At 41.3% G+C, this 23019-nt stretch overlaps 1 protein-coding gene across 4 annotated transcripts in view; it reads left to right on the top strand.

Annotated features, from left to right (window-relative positions):
- The window catches only part of CHD5 (chromodomain helicase DNA binding protein 5), a 212975-nt gene that overhangs the window by 98097 nt on the left and 91859 nt on the right, over nucleotides 1–23019 (top strand). For all 4 annotated transcript variants that reach the window (XM_075604962.1, XM_075604961.1, XM_075604963.1 and 1 more), the window contains exons 7-11: nucleotides 598–721; nucleotides 6995–7161; nucleotides 8996–9220; nucleotides 10653–10853; nucleotides 17069–17280. In XM_075604962.1, coding sequence (XP_075461077.1) covers nucleotides 598–721; nucleotides 6995–7161; nucleotides 8996–9220; nucleotides 10653–10853; nucleotides 17069–17280 — 929 coding nt within the window. The remainder of the gene's footprint in view (nucleotides 1–597; nucleotides 722–6994; nucleotides 7162–8995; nucleotides 9221–10652; nucleotides 10854–17068; nucleotides 17281–23019) is intronic.

The following is a 23019-nucleotide window of genomic DNA, read 5'->3' as shown; positions in this document are numbered from 1 at the left end:
AGTACTACTGGTATGGCATTAGGCAGAGAAATACCTCCACTATCTAACCTAGCTCATTCTGTTTGTCAATCAGTTTCAGTTAGGTTTGGTTTACCCGTTGGGTATTATGTTATTATGTTACAATATAGGTGACCCGAGAGAGGTACCACCATCTGACCTGTCTCTACTGTCGACCAGTTATACACAAGTCGATCAGTTCCAGTTGGGTAACAACAACATTCTTATTTGTTGGTTATATATAAATATATATTAGATAGACATAGAGTGAGATACCTCCATCTGATCTGCCCCTTCTCACTTTGTATAAGTCTCATAGTGTCGACCAGTCCAGCATGCCAATTAATCAAGCAGTTGGAGCCTACCCATTTAATTTCCGAGCTCATTCAATGTATTTGACAAAACTATTTGTAAGAGAGACCATCAGTGATTTGCCACAATACTCTCAAAGGAGCCTGAAATTACCATGAAATGCATTGTACACCAGTCTGACACCTACAGTTTGCAGAGAAAGAAAAATGAACTAGCAGTTGCTATGTATCTTATCAACATTTCTCACTGCATGGACTTGATTTTTCTGTATGTTTGTTGCTCATCCAGAGTGAGGAGGACGAGAGAGAGGAATCGGATTTTGACAGCGCAAGTATCAACAGCTCCTCGGTTCGATCTGATATCTCTGCTGGTTTGGGAAAGAGAGGAAAAAGAGGAAGAAAAAAAAAGAGAGGTAGGAAATTCACTAAAATCCTATTTTTCTGTGTGTAGGCTGATTTCATAACTCTTGTTGCCTCCACAAATGGTGGCAGGATTGTAGCTGCACATAGTTTAGCATGGCAGAAACAAATTTATCCATGAAGGTTCTTAGTAAATGTTGACCTCTTTCTCTCACCTTTGAGTACCAGTCCGTATGGTGGCATCTCTACTCTGGCACTTTTGTCTTTGAGATCTAAAACCCAAATCTTAAAGCTGATGCATATTATCAGTCCCCACTGTTAGTAGACATGAGGCAGGACTTTGCTTTGCTTCCTTATACAGTATATTCTGAAAACTAAGATACCGTAGCAAATAAGTGGCTTTTAATATCATACTTTTGGCACCTAAGTGTGCTATTGCCGAAGATAACTTGATAACTGAGTCTTTTGTAATAGCTTTTAGCACTACTAAATATTTAAATATTAATTTAGCTTCTCTGAAATGTAGATCTGGTTTTACAGATGTGACCACACATGCCAAACTCCACATTTAGTATGTTTCTCTAACTGCTAAGGAGGCATAGGAGTGCCAGATGTCTGTATGTAATATCAAATTGCTAGGTATTATTTATTTTTAAACACCAATTTAAGCACTTTTTAAAATAAATTATGTTTTGTTATAGGCCTATTGTACATGTTAAATTACACTTGGACATACTGTAGCTGTAACCTAAAGACTTACTTATATGTATATCTTATATAAATATATATCTTTATTTGTATAGTGCCATCCATGTACATAGCACTTTACATCAGTAATATACGTCACATAATTTGAACGAGCGCATCATACATAAAAGTAGACATTAGAAAAAGGAGTCCCTGCCCCGAAGAGCTTACAATCTAAGTTGTAAGTTGGGAGAATTTACAGAGACAGTAGGAGGGTTATATGGTAAGTGTGTCTGCAGGGGGCCAAGGTCGGTGCATATAAGATGTATAGTAGCAGTCAAATGAGCTACCCAAATGCTTAATTAAAGAGGTGTGTTTTAAGATGGGTCTTAAAGGGGGTGAGAGATGGTTCGGATATTGAGGGGAAGGGAATTCCAGAGGTGTGGGGCAGTAACTGAGAATAGTTTTAGGTGGGAGAGGGCTTTAGATACAAAAGGGTTAGACAGAAGACATTCTTGAGCAGAACTCGACAGTCGGGCAGGTGTACAGCGAGAAATTAGGGTTGAGATGTAAGGAGGGGCAGAAGAGTGTAAAGCCTTTAAAGTGAGGAGTATTTTGTGTGTAATATGGGATTTAATATGAAGCCATGAGAGGGATTTCAGCAGGAGAGACACAGAGACAGATTTAGGAGAGTGTAAAGTGAATCTAGCAGTGGCGTTTAGACTAGTTTGTAGGGGAAGAAAAATAAATCGAAGCAGCGTACAGCAACACGAAGTAATCAGGGCAAAAATTACGTTTACAAAATAATTTGTTTATTTGAGCCATATAAAAAAGGAGTCAGTTAGAAAGGTACATTTCTGTGTCATCAGCATAGAGGTGATATTGTAACCCAAAAGATCTGATAAGGTCACCTAGGGACAGTGTGTAAAGAGAAAAGAGAGATCGACAGAGGAGGAGGTGTTAGCACATGAGACACTGGGGCCTATTCTAGTAGCCTTGATAAAATCTCACGCTTGGCATGTTCCTCCGGAGGTTTTGTAAGTTTAGTTATCGCGGCATTCAGAAAGACTGAAGTCATGCGATAGAAAAATGACCAAAACTTACGATGAACAGCGATGTGATCTCAGCCTCTCTCAAAAGTTCTCACACGTGCGACCTGGCCCAGCTGCATAGAGAGCTGCACAGAGAGAGATGCCTCTCCCTGCACATATCTCACCAGCGATCACAGGTCCGGGGACCCTCTGCTTCCTGACATACAGGCCCCGTAATGGGGTGCCGGAATCTCCTATGCATTTAAATGTCCCGGTCAAGTGACGCACTACATTTGTGTCACGTGACATTTTTTATTAAAACAGCTTCATTACTTTAGCAGCTAGCCGCTAAGGCAATGAATGGGTTCAACTTCAATAGCCTGTTTATTGGGTACAGAGGGGGTGGATGAAGGGGGTAGTAGCCCCAGGATGGGGGGTTAGGCCTGCCGGGAAGGTTGCGGAAGGAGTTAACCCCTTCACTACCATAGCGGTGGAAACCACTATGGTAATGAAGGGGTTAACCAGTCCCGCTACCCACCCGGTAGGCCTAAACATCCACCCTTGGGAAACTACCCCCGTCACCCAATCCCTCTACCCCCAATAAACACAACAACCCTACTACCCTCCTCCTCTACCCCCAACAACCCCCCCAACACATACAGTACAGTAATGGGCAAAATTACTATTATCCACATATTGCACTTGTATATTAATTTTGAAGTTGACATTAGCTTGCGCTTTATTTTGTTCTTGCACTCCACGTGGGGAGATAGAAACATAGAATGTGACGGCAGATAAGAACCACTTGGCTCACCTAGTCTGCCCATTTTCCTATCTCCTTTATCAGACCCTACTTGATCCTTGGCTTTCTTCTGTATTTACGACAGCGTTATGTCTATTCTAAGGATTTTAGCATTGCCTGCTGTACTAGGCTCTACCAAGTCTCTTGGGAGGTTATTCCAAAAATCCACCACACTTTCCATGAAGAAGTATTTCCTCACATTTCTCCTGAGTGCTACTTTCTATCTTCAGAACCTCTTGTTCTGGCACTTCTCTTCCTCTGAAATATGTTTCCCTTCTCTACTTTGTTGAAACCCTTTATGTATTTAAAAGTTTTAATCATATCCCCATCTGCCTGCCCTCCTCTAAGCTGCACATATTCGCGTCCTTTAGTCTTTCCTGATAAGTCCTATCCTATAGATCAGGGGTGCACAAACTGGGCAGTGCAGAATTTTCGGGGGGGGGGGGGGGGGGGGGTCAGCATTTACAGAGGCCCTGCGCTCTTCCCCAAAGCATTGAAATTAAATACTGGAAAAGCGCGCAAGACCTCTGTATGTTACTGACCTTGTCTCCGGTGTCTTCTGGCGAGCAGGCAGGGGGACGCAGACAAAAAAGTTTGCGCACCCCTGCTGTAGATCACACACCATTTTAGTAGCCCTTCTTTGCACAATCTCTGTAATTTATTTAAGTACTTATGGAGATATGGTTTCCAGAACTGAACATGATGCTCTAGGTGAGACCTACGTGAGGTATATATGGGCTCCATAGACAAAGCCCCAAGCACGCTGTCTAGGGGTTACACTCAACTCCTCTCTCACATTCTCCCCGCACATTCAAAAGGTAGCTACAACTTGTCGTTTTTTCCTCCACAATATTACAAAGATACGCCCTTTCCTCTGTTGCTCGACTGCTAAGGCCCTCATTCTCTCCCTTCTCGACTACTGTAACCTCCTGCTGTCCGGCCTTCCTGCCTCTCACCTGTCTCTCCTACAATCTATACTAAACGCTGCAGCCAGAATCACTATACGCTCTCCTAAATCTGACTCAGCGTCTCCCCTGCTGAAATCCCTCTCCTGGCTTCCTATCAAATCCCGGATCACACACACTCAATTCTACTCCTCACTTTTAAAGTTTTACACTCTTCTGCTCCTCCCTACATCTCAGCCCTAATTTCTCACTATACGCCAGCTTCGTGGCTGATACTATACACCTCATACATCGACCTTGACCCCTTGCAGACGCCCTTACCAGAACACCTTCCTACTGTCTCTGTACATTCTTCCTACTTACCAATTAGATTGTAAGCTCTTCGAGGCAGGGACTAGTTTTCCTAAATGTCACTTTTATGTCTGACGCACTTCTTCCCATTATGTGTTATTTGTATTATTTGTTATTTATATGATTGTCACGTGTATTACTGCTGTGAAGCGCTCTGTACATTAATGGCGCTATATACATAAAGATATACATACATACATACATATACTAAACTGTGTTAAGCCATTAGGCACCTTAAGGCCCATGTAAGTGAATAGTAAATATGGCCCTAAATATATTTTACTTAATGTCTCCTAGCACTAAAAATAAAATGCAATTTCTTCATCGCTATATATTCTACTTAATGATCATATACACGTGCTTGTGTGTAAAATTCTGTTGTGTCCATATGTCTTTGGTTTACATTGCTAGGTTTTTGATTAGTGATTCCCTTTTCACAATGTTTCTGTTTATGCCTGTGTCACATCTTCGTGAATCTAAATGATATACATAACCTTAATGTATCTAACGGGACATCTGATTTTATAGAAGGTATCTGCTGAAATGCCTTCTCATTGGAGAATTCTTAAACATTCTAGGCTTTACTAACCGAGAGTGCCCCATGCTCCACAGATTCTCTGTCTTCACTGAAGGCATCTGGTTCTTTGAAACACCAGACTAATGTTTTTTTTCCCCCACCTGTGTAATAAGGAGGCTTTATTGAGCCAGGCTACAATTTGGGTCACTCAATACAAGGGGGATTAGGAATATTGCCTTTTTTGCAGTTTTTGGTGTATGTACTGTTCTCTGTTCTGTAAAATGTAAAACAATGGTATTGCTGCAGTTTGTGCAGCTGCACATCATAAGAAGATACAGTACAAAGGACAATACAAATTGATAGTGGTAAAATCCAGTTACTTTTCTTTCGCGGCGTTTGGAATCCTGATTATCAGGAACATTTGACACATTATATAAAACTCATCTATATAAATATGCCTCCAAATCCCTTGTTACTGTATGTGATTATATTACTAGTACCATGGTGATGGTGCACAGCTTGTACAGAAGAGCATAGTAAATGTGGTGTCAAGTTGCTGACCCATTAGGTTCTTCTGCAGTGCACAATTGCTTCAGTAGTGACAACAATTACATTTTCTGTAGTGTTGTACCAGGTCCTAGATTTTCCAAAAACCGGTTAACCATTGTGCCCGGCCGGGTACCTGGTTACCCGGAGGGCACTTACCTGCAGGGTGAGGAGATCGCTGCTGAGGGTGAGGAGGACCGCCGCGTCATCTGTGAGCAGCAGTAGACGTCCTGGTGCTGGTGGAAGCAGCAGAAATCCATGTTCAGCCGGCGGGAGCAGTAGGCATACAGCACACAGCTGATGCCGGTGGGAACCGGGGAACCATGTGACCGGAGCAGAAGCGTTCCTATTGGTCAGCTGGGAAAGAGCCGTCTGTCCAAAAGTAACGCTCCTGCTTTGGTCCCCGGCTCCCACTGGCATCAGCTCTGGGCTGTATTCCTGCTGCTCCTGCCGACTGAACACGGATTTCTGCTGCTGCCACCGCCACCTGGACATCTGCTGCTGCTGCTCACAGATGTCACTGCGGTCTTCCTCACCACCTTCCGTCGCCGGCTGCAGGTAAGTGTTGAAGTATTTTCAGCTACTCTGAAATTACCCTGAGCCGGTTTCGACCCGGTGCCGGTCCCAGTTCCAGCCCCTTGCTGCTGGGTCCGGGTAATTTCCGGGTAGCTGAAAAAGCGCCAGGTACCGGGTAATGTCCGGGTACTCGGTACATAACTAATTTTCTTACAAAATCAACGCTTTCATTGTTCTTTTTGGGTCATGTCTGAATTGGGCCCCATACTCACTGGATGAAAAATATGTCAAACAATTGTGAACTATGAACTTTCAATGTTTCCAATCCATATTGTTGCAATTAATTAACTGTTGCCTGACTTTAATACTTTAATGTAGGGATGCACAAACTGCGGGGCGCCCCCCCCCCCCCCCAGGGGGGGTGGGAGATTTGTCCGGGGGGGCGAGGGCGGTTGCAGAGGTCCCGCACACTTCCCCAAGGCATTTAAATTAAATGCCGGGGGGTCGCGTGAGGCCTCTGCAACAATAACACTTACCGGGATTCAGACGCGGTGAGGCGTCTCCATGGCAACGTGGCGTCAAATGACGCAGTGGGGTCATGTGACGTCACAGGGGTCAAATGATGCAGCGGGTCATGTGATCTGAAATCGCGTGACCCTGGAGCGTCATTTGATGCAGCTGCCAAGTAGCAGGAGCTCCGAGCAGGCCAGACAGGGGGGAGCAGCAGTAAAAGTTTGCGCTCCCCTGCTTTAATGTTTTCAGTGGTGGAGTGATATGGTGTTGGTACATGTCATATTAAACTTTGTTTTTTTTAGTGCCTTTACATATGTCTTTTAATATCAAATGAGCAAATATAAACAAATATACACCATTTGTATATGATATATATTTTAAACAAAAATAGAATGCCGTACCTGGGGACAGCCCATGTGTTTTATGTTTAATATTTGTCCATTCTTTATTTTTTGTAGTTGAAGAAGGCGATGGATATGAAACAGACCATCAGGATTACTGTGAGGTTTGTCAGCAGGGAGGGGAGATCATTTTATGTGACACCTGCCCCCGCACCTATCACCTTGTCTGCCTGGATCCAGAACTGGAGAAAGCACCTGAGGGCAAGTGGAGTTGTCCACACTGTGTAAGGCATCTACTTTTTTAATGTAAGGTTGATTCTGTGTTGAGAATGTAGTCTCTATTGTTATATATAATGATTTACAAGGCAGGTACACAACCAATAACCTTGATAGCCTGGGACATACACGTTGTTTACCATAGCATTCTCTATAGTGCAATGCATTATACTCGATTTTAATACATTTTGCTTTTTTCCAGGAAAAAAATTACAACTTGTCAACGAATTGGCTGCCCTAAAAAGATTCAGTCACTCGTAAAGTAAAATGTTTAGTAATTGGTGTCTTGAATAAAAAAACATTCCCAGTGGGTTCTCTGCAATGCGTGCTTGATAGACATGTATTGTCACAGATTTTTGGCTGACAATGACTTCTAATTATTTAACAAACAAACAAAATGAAGGAAACAATGGGGACGGACAAGGTACCTGTACAAATGCAGCCAACACTATTACTCTGAGCGCATTACACAGGGACATACACTACAGCGGCAAAAACAGCCATTGTTTTGAATCAGCCGCGCAGAAGAAAATGGTGGGGGTAAAACCCTATTTCCCTTGAGGGAGGGCGCCAGCAGGTGCAATAACGTTAGCTACATTGGTGCATTCCTACTACTATTTGAGTTGTGTTTTTTAATGTGCCTGTTACCTTCATTTAACCTGTGATTCTATTCTATTGCCATTTGTTGACTTTGGTCCTTAGTGAGACTGCCCATGTAGCAAAACTTTTCATACTAAAGCAGAGTCATCTGCATGTAGCTTTTTTTTTTTTTAGCTTTATGTGGAGCTTAACAAATTACTGTACTGTCATTTTCATTTAGAGAAAGCCATATTTGTGCTATCTATAAAACTGTTTGATTATCAAGTTGTTTTTTTTACCCTTAAACATAATACATTTTATGCAATAAAAATAGTACATTTTTGCAGAATACTTAATAATCGTAAATAGTCCACTCAAAATCCAAATGAGAGCATTGATCCTTAGCATTAGTTTCATACAGACAACATGAATGATTTAAGAATTCCAGCAATATGATTTATTTTGAAATAAAGGGGGCAGATATACCACACACTTGAGATATTGCTGTTCTGGTAAGAATATTCTTCAATGTCAGGGATATCATTTCTATCAGTTTTTAGTACTTGATCATCATTGAGAGAGCTTTTTTTTTCTTTGAGTGTTTTAAATATAAAAATCAATGAATTCAAGTTTTACAATGATTTCTTGTTTGTGTTGCTAAAGAGACAAAATACAAAACTTTATATAATTTTCAAGATCGTCTAGCTTTAAAAGGGCTAAACCAATATAACAGTATTTTCGAAGGCTAACATCTGGAAGTTTTAGAAAAAATAAACATAACTGAGAAATGACACCACCGTGTAAGGTAGAAGTGAAATACCTTTAGCATCTTAAGCAAGCTGACGAATTATGTAGCTCCCTTCCTAGCACTACTCAAAACAGCTTTTTCATAGTGGTAACATCATTTTAAGACCAGTATCGTTCAAAGAAATTCTTCCTAATTGACATGTGCAGCTCAATAGTTATTTGATTTCAGTCCTGAATTTAAGTCACAATAGTGTGTCATGCTATGTGTAGACACTACAGTGCTGTTTGTCTCGGTTTGTGTGTCCCTGCGGAAGGTTCTCTTGGGGACCAACACATGGTCATTTAATGGACAACTAATAGATGTTATATTTTATCTTGCGGACTTTATGGAAGAGCCCATATTTCTTGTTTTTAATTTGAAGCAAATGATTGATTGGATTAGTGACACATACATACACTACCTAGAAAATTATTCTTTTAGAGCAGTAAAGTGCAGCATACATTCTAATTACATAGGAAAAAGAAGGTATCCAATGGGAGCCAAAACCAGACGAAGAGGATGAAGAAGAGGGAGGTGAAGAGGAAGAGGAAGAAGATGACCACATGGAATTTTGCCGTGTCTGTAAAGATGGGGGGGAGCTTCTGTGCTGTGACACTTGTCCCTCTTCGTATCATTTGCACTGTCTTAACCCACCGTTGCCTGAAATACCAAATGGGGAATGGTTGTGCCCACGCTGTACGGTAAGAACTTGTCTTTGGGTATGAATTTCCTTCAGTCTGACAAATGCAAAGAAATCTCATTTCTAACAGTGGATTGTGTAATGTTCTTGAATTTTGTTTTCACTTGTCTATGTATTTGCAGAATTTATATAATTATCTGTCACTTGCATTTGACAGACAATATTTCAGGTGATTAAGCTTCATCGCAACATACTCAAGTTCCTTATGCAATGCTATGATACCGCTGTTTAACTTCTGTATATCCCCTTTGCTGTGAGAGGTGCAAGCAACACATTGCCTAGCAATGGTAGTGAAGGGGATATACAGTATACATGTTTTGGTTATATTGTGCCAATGCTGCTTACTAGGGAGAATGTCAATGATAGGGACAACCAAGGAAGTAGTACTGTCCTCTGCTTTGTGGCCAGTGTTACTTCTATGTCACGTGTCACTAGGATTGTGAGTACAGCTCACCCCCTTATAGCACTGTGCTTGGGGTCCAAAGAATCACATCGCGTTATAATCGGATCGCGTTAGAAATAATGTACAATTGTATGCATTGTACAATAAAGTATTTAAGATACCAATAATCGTGTTGTAAAGTATTCATAAATACGAAAATTGGGAGCCACGCTTGCATCGCGCTATAAGCGGATTCATGTTGTAACGGATCACGTTATAACGGGGTTGAGCTGTACTTATTCCACCCTGGGCTGCACTTATATTGATTATTTAGGTGTTATGATGGAGGCACACACCTCTGACCACTTACATGTGAGTTCTATTTTATTCATTCAGTATTTACCAGTATGTTCTGAAGATCTATTCGATTTACATGCCATTGTATGTTGAGTAGAAATTATTTTTGTGAACTGTAATGGATCATACCAACTTTACTGAGATCAAAACAATTCACTGCGTTAGTATACACTGGAACTAGGTAGATTGAATTAGATCAGTATTTTCAACAGGGGTTCCTTGGAACCCTTGGGTTCCCTGGTCATCCCTAAAGGGATCCCTGCAATTTACAAGTCATTTGAAAATTGTACCAAATACAGAAGAATTTAGAATGCATCTGATCTCAGACGCTCTATTAGAGAGGGGTGGCGTTCCTTACACTGCATCTAAACGCAGGCGACCTATTAGAGAGGTTTTAGGTTCCTTACTATGCATCAGATCTCAGACGTACTATTAGATAGGGTTGGGGTTCCTCAGAATTTCACAATATAATTATAGGGCTTCTTAACCAAAAAAAGGTTAAAAAAGGCTGAATTTGATTTTTAGCTTCATGGCAATTAAGTAAGATGATTTGTTCTTTAATTATTAATCTATCTTTAAATGCAGAATATTGTCTGGAGAATAAATATTGTGAATCGCTTGCAATGACATGCAGGTGTGAAATGCATTTATATTGAGGCTGTTAAAATATATTTGTTTTGTTTTTTACTCTCAGTGTCTGCCTTTAAAGGGCAAAGTTCAACGAATCCTACATTGGGTCTGGAAAGAACCTCTTCCTCTTACATCTGGAGCTCCCTCTGAGATAGATCCCATCATGCCACCTCCAAAGCCTGTGGAGGGCATTCCAGAGCGAGAATTCTTTGTGAAATGGGCAGGACTTTCCTACTGGCACTGTTCATGGGCTAAAGAGCTACAGGTGGGCAAACTGATCATGATAATAAAAGCATCTCAAAAACCACAGCAGAAGAAAGTATAAATTATATGCAAAATACAGCTTTAAATCTACAACGGGGAAAAGAGATTGTATCACTGAAATTCAGGATAATTATATTTTATCTGTTTACCATAAAGCCATACAGATTAAATAATTTGTAGGTTTTCAGTGTTGAGACCTCAACAAGTTTAAATGGAATAAGTCAGAAAATTTGGAAGCAAACCCCAATAATGTGGTTGACAACCAGAATTTAATTCATGTTTGTGGTTTCTTTGGATATGTTAATGAATTCTTCATTCTATTCATGCAGTCATGCACTGCCTAAAAAAGAAACAGTTGATCTAAAGTGTAGGATGGTAGGATGGTGACAATAAATGTGCATTGAAGGTAAAATATGGCAATTAGTTAGACCGAAGCACAAGAAATATTAAAAGGTAACACAATTTGTGTACAGTACAGTATGTCAACAAGGATGGATAGCATAATGATTTAGATTCTAATTCTATTTGTGCATTAGCCTTTACCACCCCTTGCAGACGCACCAGAATTCCCTCCCACTGTCTCTGTACGTTCTTCCTACATACCAATTTGATTCTAAGCTCCTCGGAGCAGGGACTCCTCTTCTGAAATGTTACTTTTATGTCTGAAGCACGTATTCCCATGACCTGTTATTTATATTATTTGTTATTTATGTGATTGTCACGTATTACTACTGTGAAGCGCTATGTACATTAATGGCGCTATATAAATAAAGACATAGAATACATTATACCCTCCAGAACGAATGTCCCCTAACACTTTTGTATTGTATGTTAGACTTTTACACATTGATGGGTGAATGTACCAAACACCTAATATTGAGCCTTGACGCACTTTAATTTATTCCATAAAGCTGCGTAATACGGCAAGCATAAGCTTACAGGGTTCCATGTTAATATGTTTCTATCTCATCTTATGTCTAAATCCACTGTAACCAGATAGTCCTCTTACATACACTATATATTATATTGTGTTTCTGTATTTTTGCCAAAAACGATGAAGGACTCTGAGAGATTCGAAAGCTTGTAACATTTCAACTACTTGTTGGTCCAGGTGCACCTGGTTGGAAAAATTGGGGTGGGGGAGGGAGGGAAAGAGAACCCCTGCTCAGCTGGTTATAGCGTTGAATGCAAATGAGTAGGTAAGGTGCTAGGCTGAGAAATGTACTGATAATGAAACCAAAGGAAAAATAACTCGGCTATTATAGCACTCAATTACCAAAGTGTGTAGAATGATTAAAGTTAAAAATACTCTTTATTTAAACTATAATTAAAATAAAATGTGCACAAAAGGACAGACTCCCAATTAATAAAGGACTAAGGGCCTCATGCAGAGAGCAGCGCAAAAAGTGAAAGCGGCATTAATTGGCGGATTCTGCCTTCAGAAAGGCAGAAACCGGCAAGTTTTAAAAAAAGCGCCATTTTTTTTTTCCCCTTCAAATTCGCCGCGCGCCTGGAGAGTTTAAATTCTCTCCAGTTTTTTTCTCTGCCGTATGCAGAGAGCCGCGATCGCCATCTAGTGGCTGTTCGCGGCAAAAAAATGGCGCGATTTTCAACATTTTCCCTCTCCACCAAGCAGCTGGCGCTCCGCGGCCGGTGGAGAGGGAAAAAAAAAAAACGCGATTTTTTCCCCAGTAGTTTCAACAGCGCTAATAGCGCTGGTTGAAACTCTCCATATGCAGAAAGGCAGTTTTCTGCCCTTTCTGCATATGGACATAAAAACTCTCCAAAAAAGGTAAAATTTTCCCCCCTCTCCAATTCTGCATAGCGCTGCTCTCTGCATGAGGCCCTAAGCCTGTTAAGAGGTGGCTATAGGAGCTTATAAGCGATTATACAGGCATACCCCGCATTAACGTACGCAATGGGACCAGAGCATGTATGTAAAGCGAAAATGTACTTAAAGTGAAGCACTACCTTTTCCCCACTTATTGATGCATGTACTGTACTGCAATCGTCACATACATGCATAACTGATGTAAATAAGACATGTGTAACAGGCGCTATAGTCTCCCCGCTTGCGCACAGCTTCGGTACAGGTAGGGAGCCAGTATTGCTGTTCAGGATGTGCTGACAGGCGCATGCGTGAGCTGCCGTTTGCCTATTGAGCGATATGTACTTACTCGCGAGTGTACTTAAAGTGAGTGTCCTTAAAGCGGGGTATGCCTGTACTGTGGTTAGATGATCCACAACGTAAATCGTTAGCAAATATGATCCAGAAAGTTACCCAAATATGTCAAATTGAGCAACACCCTATCTTGTAGTGATATACTAGGGTGTATAACAGTTCTTGTGAAAGTAGCATAGTTGACTCCTATTCATAACTCAGCTATCTCATGTATATCCCCAGCCTGTTAGAGGGTAATACCTTAATTATATCTTGGACGGGCAGACACACAAAGTTGGTTAGTGCAATTATCACAGTTTCTTGCCAGAAGTAGGATATAATTATTTCTACATGTATGTCCCACTATTGTTATAATAGGTATATTCTAACATAGCCACGTGATACATTTGAATATAAATGGTTGCACAAAATAGGAAACGTACTGATTTGCCAATAAAGGTCTGTGTGAAGATACAGTTACCAAATATAATTTGCGATCGCTTGTACCTCTAGGCTCTAGTTTGGTCCTTGATAAATGAACATATATATTAAAAATCTGAATGAGTACTAACAGATAGGTCGCTGAAAGGAACCACCAACTTAATGTATTTTGTGGTATAGTTTAGCCACAAGTTGGGTCACTTTCAGCACTCATGTAGTTAATGGCATAAATGTATCTTTTACTCTGTGCCCCATTGCAGGCAAGGCTGCTAGGCTCAATATATAAACGTGGTTTTCACAACCCCTGTCCTCCACGTCGCAACCTAATTGTTAACAGTTGTGTACTTTTCTATAGAGTGCTGAACAGAACGTAATTATTAGGGGTAAATCAAGTAACTTAGATCATTTGAATCCATAGGGATGTTTAGTGGCTGCTAACGCTCTATTTGTACTTGTGGTGTTCTCAACCACTGTCCTCTAGATTGCAGCCTTAATAATTCTGTCAACTAGATGTATAATAGCAGACAGTTTTGATACCGGCACAGAAGAAAGCCTCCACTATGGTTATTTCATTAACCATTAGTAGGAGCCCATACAATGATCACACTATTAGCTGTTGTGGTCTTTCTTAATCACTAATTAAGACAATGAACCAGATGTGGTCACATAGGGTAAGCCAAAAAACTTAGATCAATGGGGACTGATCCGTAGAGATATTAAAGGCTGCTAAGGCTCTATCTATATACAGTACGTGGTGTTCTCAACCACTGTCCTCTAGATTGCAACCTTAATAGTAGTTATACAGTGCAGATATTTAAATGCGGTTAAAATGCCTTCACAGTAAGTTGGCTCCCGTTGTGAAAACAGTGAATAGATCACTGGTTGAAACACTTACAATGATCACGCTGAGGGTTAGAGAGGTTTGCGTCTTACAAGCTGTGCTTCTTAAATAGTTGGGAAAGCTGCTAAGGCCAAGTATGTATATATCCATGGTGTTCTCAACCACTATCCTCAAAATCGCAACCTTAAGACTCATTCTCATGATACAAATGTTTCAAGGGCTCAGAGTGATACTGCTAGTATAGTACCGCCTCCGTATATGATCGTTTTGCACTTATGCGCTTTCTCAAGACTGATAGACATTTATAGATTATAGGGGAGACAGGTGAAAGGCAGGAAGGCAGGACAGCAGGAGGTTACAGTAATCGAGATGGGAGAGAATGAGGGCCTGTCAGAGTTTTAGCAGTCGAGAAACAGAGGAAAGGGCATTTCTTAGTAATATTGCGGAGGAAAAAGCTACAGGTTTTAGAAACATTTTGAATGTGAGAGAGGAGTCAAGGGTGACACATTGTGTGCTCATTTGCATGTAATTTCCCAGAATCCCTTGCTGCAGTGGGAGTACTGTATTCTAGGTGATAATGGTTGAAAGGCAGGGTTGCAGACCTGTCTAAGACATGTGAATGAGCGCACAAGTGATATTCTTTATTGGCTATATGTATGTATGTGTATATATATATATATATATATATATATATATATATATATATATATATATATATATATATATATATAAAAACAGAAGAGAAAGCGCGCAGCCCATAGCGTAAAAACGTACAAATTTAATAATAAAAATTGAGGAGAGGGAAACAAGCTCACTCACAAACAGAATAAAAATACAAGCATTGTACATATCACCACCACTGATCAGCAGGGAGTCTCCGCCACAGCAAAGATGTGTCCGACGTTGCCAGCTGCCAGTCTGTAATGTAAGACCTCGTGGGGTGCGACAAGATGGTTTCGTCTGTACACTTTTTGAAAAAGTCAGTGTACTGACGAAACGCGTCAGGATAGCAGCGACGGCACTACGTCATCACGCTGGGACGGAACGTCTGTGGCGGACCTCTGTCCCTGCTCAAGGAGCCCCAGTGTTGTTTCCTGACGGTATTCAACCTGGATTGGAGGGACTAAATACGAAGGACTTCCACCTTTACCATCTTGTCGCACCCCACGAGGTCTTACATTACAGACTGGCAGCTGGCAACGTCGGACACATCTTTGCTGTGGCGGAGACTCCCTGCTGATCAGTGGTGGTGATATGTACAATGCTTGTATTTTTATTCTGTTTGTGAGTGAGCTTGTTTCCCTCTCCTCAATTTTTATTATTAAATTTGTACGTTTTTACGCTATGGGCTGCGCGCTTTCTCTTCTGTTTTTTTAGATTTTTTTCTGGACATGGTTCTCCATTTGAAAGCTGCCCCTATCCCATATAAGCGTATCATCGGACTGGATCTTTCAAGGAGTGGATCAGTATATATTTTTTTATACATATTTTTATTTATTTATATTATTGATTTATGTAGATTTCTCTTTCTTCTCATAGAGATATTTTTATTTTATTTTATGTTTATTATTGCAAGTAACTTTGCTATATCACATTTACCATATCTAGTGGCGCTACTACTGTCTTATATATATATATATATATATATATATATATATATATATATATATATATATATATATATATATATACTGTATATATATATATATATATACATTTTTTTTTAAAATTATTAGTTTTTCTTCATTACGAATTAAAAAAGCCCAGCAGTTTTTCTCAGAACTCAGATACTAGTAATGTAGCACAGACTGGTGCAGGGGGAGAATGCACACCGAGTTTATATCCTGCTATAATCAGGGGTGTATACTTGACAATGTCATCTATAGGACAATCTCTTAAAGGGGTAGGGCCCTCTGCATGGCTCTTTTTTTCTTTTTTAAGATTTCTGCACCACATTCGTGTGTTTACATATGTGTCTGTTTTCACCTCTTTTGTAAATTTTTTTCACGGTTTTTACAAGTGAGGGGTTTAATGCTTCTGAATTGGAACTCATTTAGCATTTATCTTCCGGTGACGTGACCGCATGTGACAGCGACACAGAAAACAGTTAGGCTTACTACATCTGTCCCTTGTTATGAATTTAATGGTGGTTTTAAAACTTTTTGTTTTATGTAATTATATATATTTTTTATTACTCGATGCATGCAGAGTGCTTAAACGTTTATACACGTTTTTTCTAGTGGTTATGGTTTATTTATAAACTTAGCAGCCCTGCCAATTGGCTTTTTTTGAGCCTTATATTTTCAGCTTGAGTGGCAGTGTATTATATATCGTTTGCTACAATTAGAAAGCCAGGAATGGACGTTGTACCCTCTTAAACAACAAATCTGTATTTTAGTCTTTCAATTACTAAAGTAACCTGTAAACAGTGGTATTGTAGATGTGACTTGTGACATTGGCTGCTGTAATAACAGTATACTGTATACAGTATGGTCCAATATTACTTAAAATCTTACAAACACCCCTGAGGATTGAATAATAATTCTAATATGGTAAACCACAATGGCCCATATTTACCTACACACACACCTTCCGGATCATTCACTTTACACCTTATGTCATAGTACTGCTTAGTAAATATGGGCTGATATAACATAGAATGGATAGTGGCTCAAGAAGCATGTGTAGTTTTGTTAGAATGTTATAGCAGCCTTTGTAGTGAATGTCAACTTTCTCTTTGACTTTCTGTCATTTTGAACTGATGTCCATAAAGCTGGAGCTATACCATACTGTGATGTTCCGAAACTACCAAAGAAAGAATGATATGGACGACCCACCACCATATGACTATGGGTCTGGGGATGAAGAAATCAAATGCGAGAAACGGAAAAACAAAGACCCTCAATATGCAAAAATGGAGGAAAAGTATTATCGTTATGGCATAAAACCAGAGTGGATGATGATCCACCGAATAATGAACCACAGGTAGGAGAATGGAACCATTCATAAGATTGTTGGGAGCCAGAAGTGATTGTCCAATCCCTGTTATACAGATGTATCAAGACTTATCATTCTCAGAGCCACCGATGAACAAACAAATGTCCATGGTGCCAGGTCAGTGTCTGCCACGATGGAGCTGCGGGTGGTCCATGCTTCTGAGTGGGATCCCCTGTAGAGTTAATCCGTCGGTGCCATCACCACGCGTGGCAGAGGCACAGAAGATATTAAGGCTTGCTACACCTGTATGTTTTGGGTAATGGATCAAATATGTGAATTTGACAATTTAAATGTAACCCCACTTAAAACACGAGCAGTATTTCATGGGAGAACATTTAGTCATCTTCTAGTGTTTAAAACAGGTTATATTAGTGAAACTTAACATACATTCTGTCCTGCTAAATTCTTCACAGATCTCAAACACCTTATGAAAAATAATTTTTCAAATTCTATTGTATTTTATGCTGTATTACAAGATGTTGCAAATCTGGATATACATATTGAATATAGCAATGTACATGCTAGTCGACAGGATTAATACTACATATTCATTATTCATTGTTAAAAAAACTTAAAATGTCCATAAGAAGACAAACTAAAGAAAAAGAACCACAAGAAATACAAAAATAAACAGGAAAATAACAGAAGAGCATTCATTAATGAGAGGTCTTTTGAGTATTTGACACATACGAGTGATTTTCCATATGTATATGTATACAGGGGTAAAATGTACACGACAATATCAATTTCTTCCTTCTTTCTCCAATTCCTCATCCGGCCCGTATACATTTGTAACATTCCAAAGCAGAGACTGATTCTGATATTATTATGTTCTCTCTCTCTCTCTCTCTCTCTCTCTCTCTCTCTCTCTCTCTCTTCTCTCTCTCTCTCTCGTTCTCTCTCTCTCTCTCCTCTCTCTCTCTCTCTCCTCTCTCTCTCTCTCTCTCTCTCTCTCTCTCTCTCTCTCTCTCTCTCATAATCAGTATTAGGTGATACCTTTTTTATTTGGACTAACAATTTATGTCATAGGACAAGCTATATATATATATAATATATATATATATACACCTCATAAATAGACTTTATGCTCAGTAGTTTCTGGGTTAAATTCTATAAACTCCAAAGTGGCCGTTTGAACAATTTGAGACGAATATCCCTATTGATTTCATTAGGGATTTTCAGTCAAAAACGGTTTAAATGACTGACCTGCCGACAATTACGGAAGTAAAAAATAAACTACATTATATTATGGTAGTGGAAAAGCTTACCAGTTTAATTCAGGATAGATACGAAACTTTCTGAAAATATGGGGGCCGTGGATGATTTACTGGGAACCAAGTGCTTGATAGATCACTAAACAACCTTTTCTCCAATGATATAGTGTACCATAAAACTGTAATGGGAATCGCGCCGAAAAGTACTGTAAATACAAGTGTAACAGAGTATAATTGGATGTACTGAAAACAAAGCAAAGATGGAAATGTATCCCCCCCACCCCCACCTCCTACGTTTCTTTTGTACCCTCTCCCACCCCAAAATAACTTGTATAAAAAGAACAATAAAATACAAGTTTAAAAAAAAAAACAAAAAAAAACGCTTAAATGGCCACTTTGGAGTTTGCAGATTTACCCCCTCTGAATTTGCAATGTGCAATTATCTGTTTACTCATAATGCGATGTAAGCAAACATAACATGGATAATTCTATATATTGATTTCTTTTGGGGAATGCAACATTTTGAGAGCTGGAGGCAGCTTGTCAGGAAAAAACTAGAACGTGTTCATTGTGGTTCTAAATTGAATCTATGAAATAGCAGGTTAAACCTGCTCATTATGCACAAGAACTGCACATCATTGCATAAATACTCATGGCTGCATAGAAATACAAAAGGACAAATGTTGCCAGGGCTCCCTCAGCAACATCTATATCTTGTGACTGCAATGGGCCATCATGAAACCGTGAGACCATATGGTGTCGGATCACTTGGTCTGTTTATCCATTTACTGTAATGGATATTCATATTTCTGTTTGAACCGCATCTCAGATTCCATATATGCAACTGTAGTTAAAGAGAAAAAGAAGCCACAATGATTCATCTGTTTTTTTTGCATTTGAGTTAGTGGGTGCACCTTTTCAACGTGGACTCACTTATTGATAATCTCTCTTTTATGATAAATATTAAAATAGCTGCTAGATAGCAATATTTTATGGTTTATGTAACAGTGAAAAGAGAATACACCGTTTGTTTTGGTTATGCATTCTATTAAGTACAGTATCTGACTCAGGATTTTATATCTACACTCATTTCCATGGAAACACACATTTCTGTATATTGATGTTGTGACTAGTACGAGCTCAAGTGATAAAAGAAAAAGCTTTTTTTTTTTAAATTTATTTACATTTTTATATACTCTGTAATTGTAATGTTATTAAACGCATTGTAAAAATGATACGCGATACGAAGTCTACAAATGAAGAGTTTATGATATAGCAATTGGATTTCCCAGTCCTTAAAACATAACATATTGTCATCTATAAATAATTCAAAATTGGACAGTTTATTTTTACAAGCAGAAAAGCTGTTTTGCTCTTAAGGTTTAAAAAATAATAATAATATTAGTTGATTATTAACTAAATACTATTATACTTTTCTTATACGTGTAACGGTGTTTCCCCCACCCACTGGAGATTCTGCCATTAGACGGTGTATTGTGGTGCTGGCTCACAGTAGATCTGAATCTCTGCCGGTGTGGTTGGGGAGAACAGGACAGACTTCTGGGGTAGTAACAGGTTCTTCCTCACGGTGTCAGTGCCTCCATATCTTGCAGGCTTCCCCAGGGATGTGGAGACAATCCCTGCAGGAGAACTTAATTCCACTCCCCCTGATTGATTGCACACAGGCCAAAATATAGGTTGAACAGGAGCAGTTGCTTTTATTCACTGCCGCTTACACAGCATACAGTATATATACCGGTTATGAATCTCTCTCAGGCCGCCAGCCTCTGGATGGTTCCTGGACACTCACCCCCAGGTCAAGGGCCTCTGAGGCTGTCCCAGCTCTTCTCTGACTCTCTAGCAGAGTCAGGGGAATGGTTAACACTCACTCTCTCCCAAGGGGAAGAGGAACAGAGAATGCCAATGTAAAGAAGCCATCCTGTGTGTTACCAGCCTCTCTCAAGAGGGAAGAGGCACTCATTAAATTTGGTAGTCCAACCCTTTTAGTACAGTGGAAGAAGGTACCAGGTCTGAACCCAGAATTGGGTAGAACACAGGCCTAGTCCCACCTCCTCCCCTGTCACTCAAGGGAGCTGTTTGTGTGGGGAAACCCATGATTGGTCCTGCCACTGCCTGCACAGTTACCAGGGTTTATATGACGGGAACGGCAGACTGGTACCCAAACCAGGCATGGCTACACTCTCCCTCTGGTAGAATCCAATGGTCCCCACTTGGAGCCAAATTTGGTGGTACCCATCCGTCAGCGATGAACCTGGAACATACAACTTTATTAGTACCATAACATTGGTAACAGTTATTCATTCCAACAGTAATAAGTACTTAACCATAGTTTACAGCGATGAGTCACAATGAAGTACCCCCAACATGGAGAAAATCCCTATTCCAATCAGTTTTAAACTTAGAATCAGGCTTTCTAACTACCCCGCCCCTCAAAATCAGGAACCCAAACAGAGTGTACCCTTAAGGGGGACACCATCACAGCAAGTTTCTACCCTGTCTTTGTTTATGCTTCATCCCACACTCCACTCTCGCATAATTTCACATATATTTGCGTATATATATCAGTTTGAATTCATGGTGACTTGTCTTTGATTTTAAATAGTCCAGCACAGCTCGCTATAGCCAATCTGACCTATTGTCCTCTATTTCCTGCATTATTGGTTCGGGGACATAAGGGTGCTCATACCCATGAGACTGGCGGTACCGGAGGACAATGGCTCTATCCTGCTTAACTTCATTAGTTTTTGGCCACGAGTCTGACCTGGCAAGATCCAGAATTGAAGCTCTTGGGTGGGTGTTTCTCGGTAGAATATAGCAGGGCCTTTAAGTTTTTATTACCCCCAACCTGATCTCCTCCACTCTCTTTTGGAGGGCCTCAGCCATCTCCTCTAGTTAGAATTCCCCTTCCTCCCACCAATGGTCTACTGTGGGCCCATCAACTAGTAAGAACCTAGTCCTATGCATACTGGAGGCATATCCCTGAAACATGGGGTCCCACCACTATAGGGTTTCCCTATAGAATCAATATCTCTGGAACTATCAGACTCAGGGGCCATCTGTGATGACACCCGGACATTTGTGAGACACGCTAGACACGGGACATCCCCCCAAAAGATTTTAATGAAACAGAGGGTCCTTTAACAGGAAAACGACTGGATGCTGGTATCTCTTCATCCTCAGAATGCCCTATGTTATCCCTAAAATCCCAATCCCTGCAGTTCTGATGTGGAATAGATGGTTTGTTACAGTCCCATCTCTTTGGAGAGGCGTCTTTAGGCTCAGCAGCTTTGGAAGGGGCACAGACAGCGCGGGCTGGTGGTATAGATAGGCCTTGCAATGTCCTGCACAAATTCCCGGGGGTTTGGGCCTACCACGGCCCATTAAGGCCTTTAATGGGGTGGTATCATGTGGAGAGGGGTCCGTTGGCCCCTTCCTTTAGCTCGGGCTAGGTATCGTTGTAGATCATCTGGGGACAGGCCAGTACTCACCAGAGCAGGCTCCTTAAAGGGGTTCATCCGCTCACGTAGTCGCTTCGATGTGGATGTCACGGTGTCTCGCGAGAGCTGGACTCCGGTCCAGGCCCCGCACAGGAAGCTCTTCTACATCCGTATGTGCGTCGTTGTCCTCCACGCCGAAGAAGGCACCGCCTGGTACCTTCTGTCATGATGTCTCCACGGGATCCTGGAAGGAGTAAGGGGGTGGTTCCTCACCGCTTCGTTGGCGGGGGATGGTCACGGGTTTCTCTGGATTCACCACGGGCACGCCTTTCTTCTCGCTGGGAGCTGCCATGGCCGTTGAACTCCTCCGGGGCTCAGGGCGCACTAGCGCTTGCCGAGTGGTCGTCTGTGGATCCAGACTCCGCCATCGATCCGCACTCCAGGTGGGTGACATCTCTCCGCAGGTTCGCTGGAGCGTGGTTCCGTCTGGCACCACACTACGGACTCCCGGCTGCTTTTCTCTGGCCTTTACTCTGTGCGGCCCGCGATGATTCTGGCCGGGCGCCACTTAATTAATTAAATAAATAATAATTAAAAAAAAAGTTTAAAAAAATGGCGGCGATTCATCCCCCCCCCTCCTCCCTCCCCCCCCCTCCCTCCCTCCCCCCCCCCCTCCTCCCTCCCTCCCCCCCCCCCCTCCTCCCTCCTCCCCCCCCCTCCTCCCTCCCATGTGAGGGGGGTGGGCTGCTGACATGTGAGGGGGGGTGGGCTGCTGACATGTGAGGGGGGGGTGGGCTGCTGACATGTGAGGGGGGGTGGGCTGCTGACATGTGAGGGGGGGTGGGCTGCTGACATGTGAGGGGGGGTGGGCTGCTGACATGTGAGGGCGGGGTGGCTGCTGACATGTGAGGGGGGGTGGGCTGCTGACATGTGAGGGGGGTGTGGGCTGCTGACATGTGAGGGGGGGTTGGGCTGCTGACATGTGAGGGGGGGGTGGGCTGCTGACATGGGAGGGGGGGGTGGGCTGCTGACGTGAGGGGGGGGGTGGGCTGCTG

Source organism: Ascaphus truei, chromosome 6 (genome assembly GCF_040206685.1).
Source record: "Ascaphus truei isolate aAscTru1 chromosome 6, aAscTru1.hap1, whole genome shotgun sequence".
In the NCBI taxonomy this organism is placed as follows: domain Eukaryota; kingdom Metazoa; phylum Chordata; class Amphibia; order Anura; family Ascaphidae; genus Ascaphus; species Ascaphus truei.
Note: the sequence above shows the minus strand (reverse complement) of the source record. Positions and strands in the feature narration are given on the sequence as shown.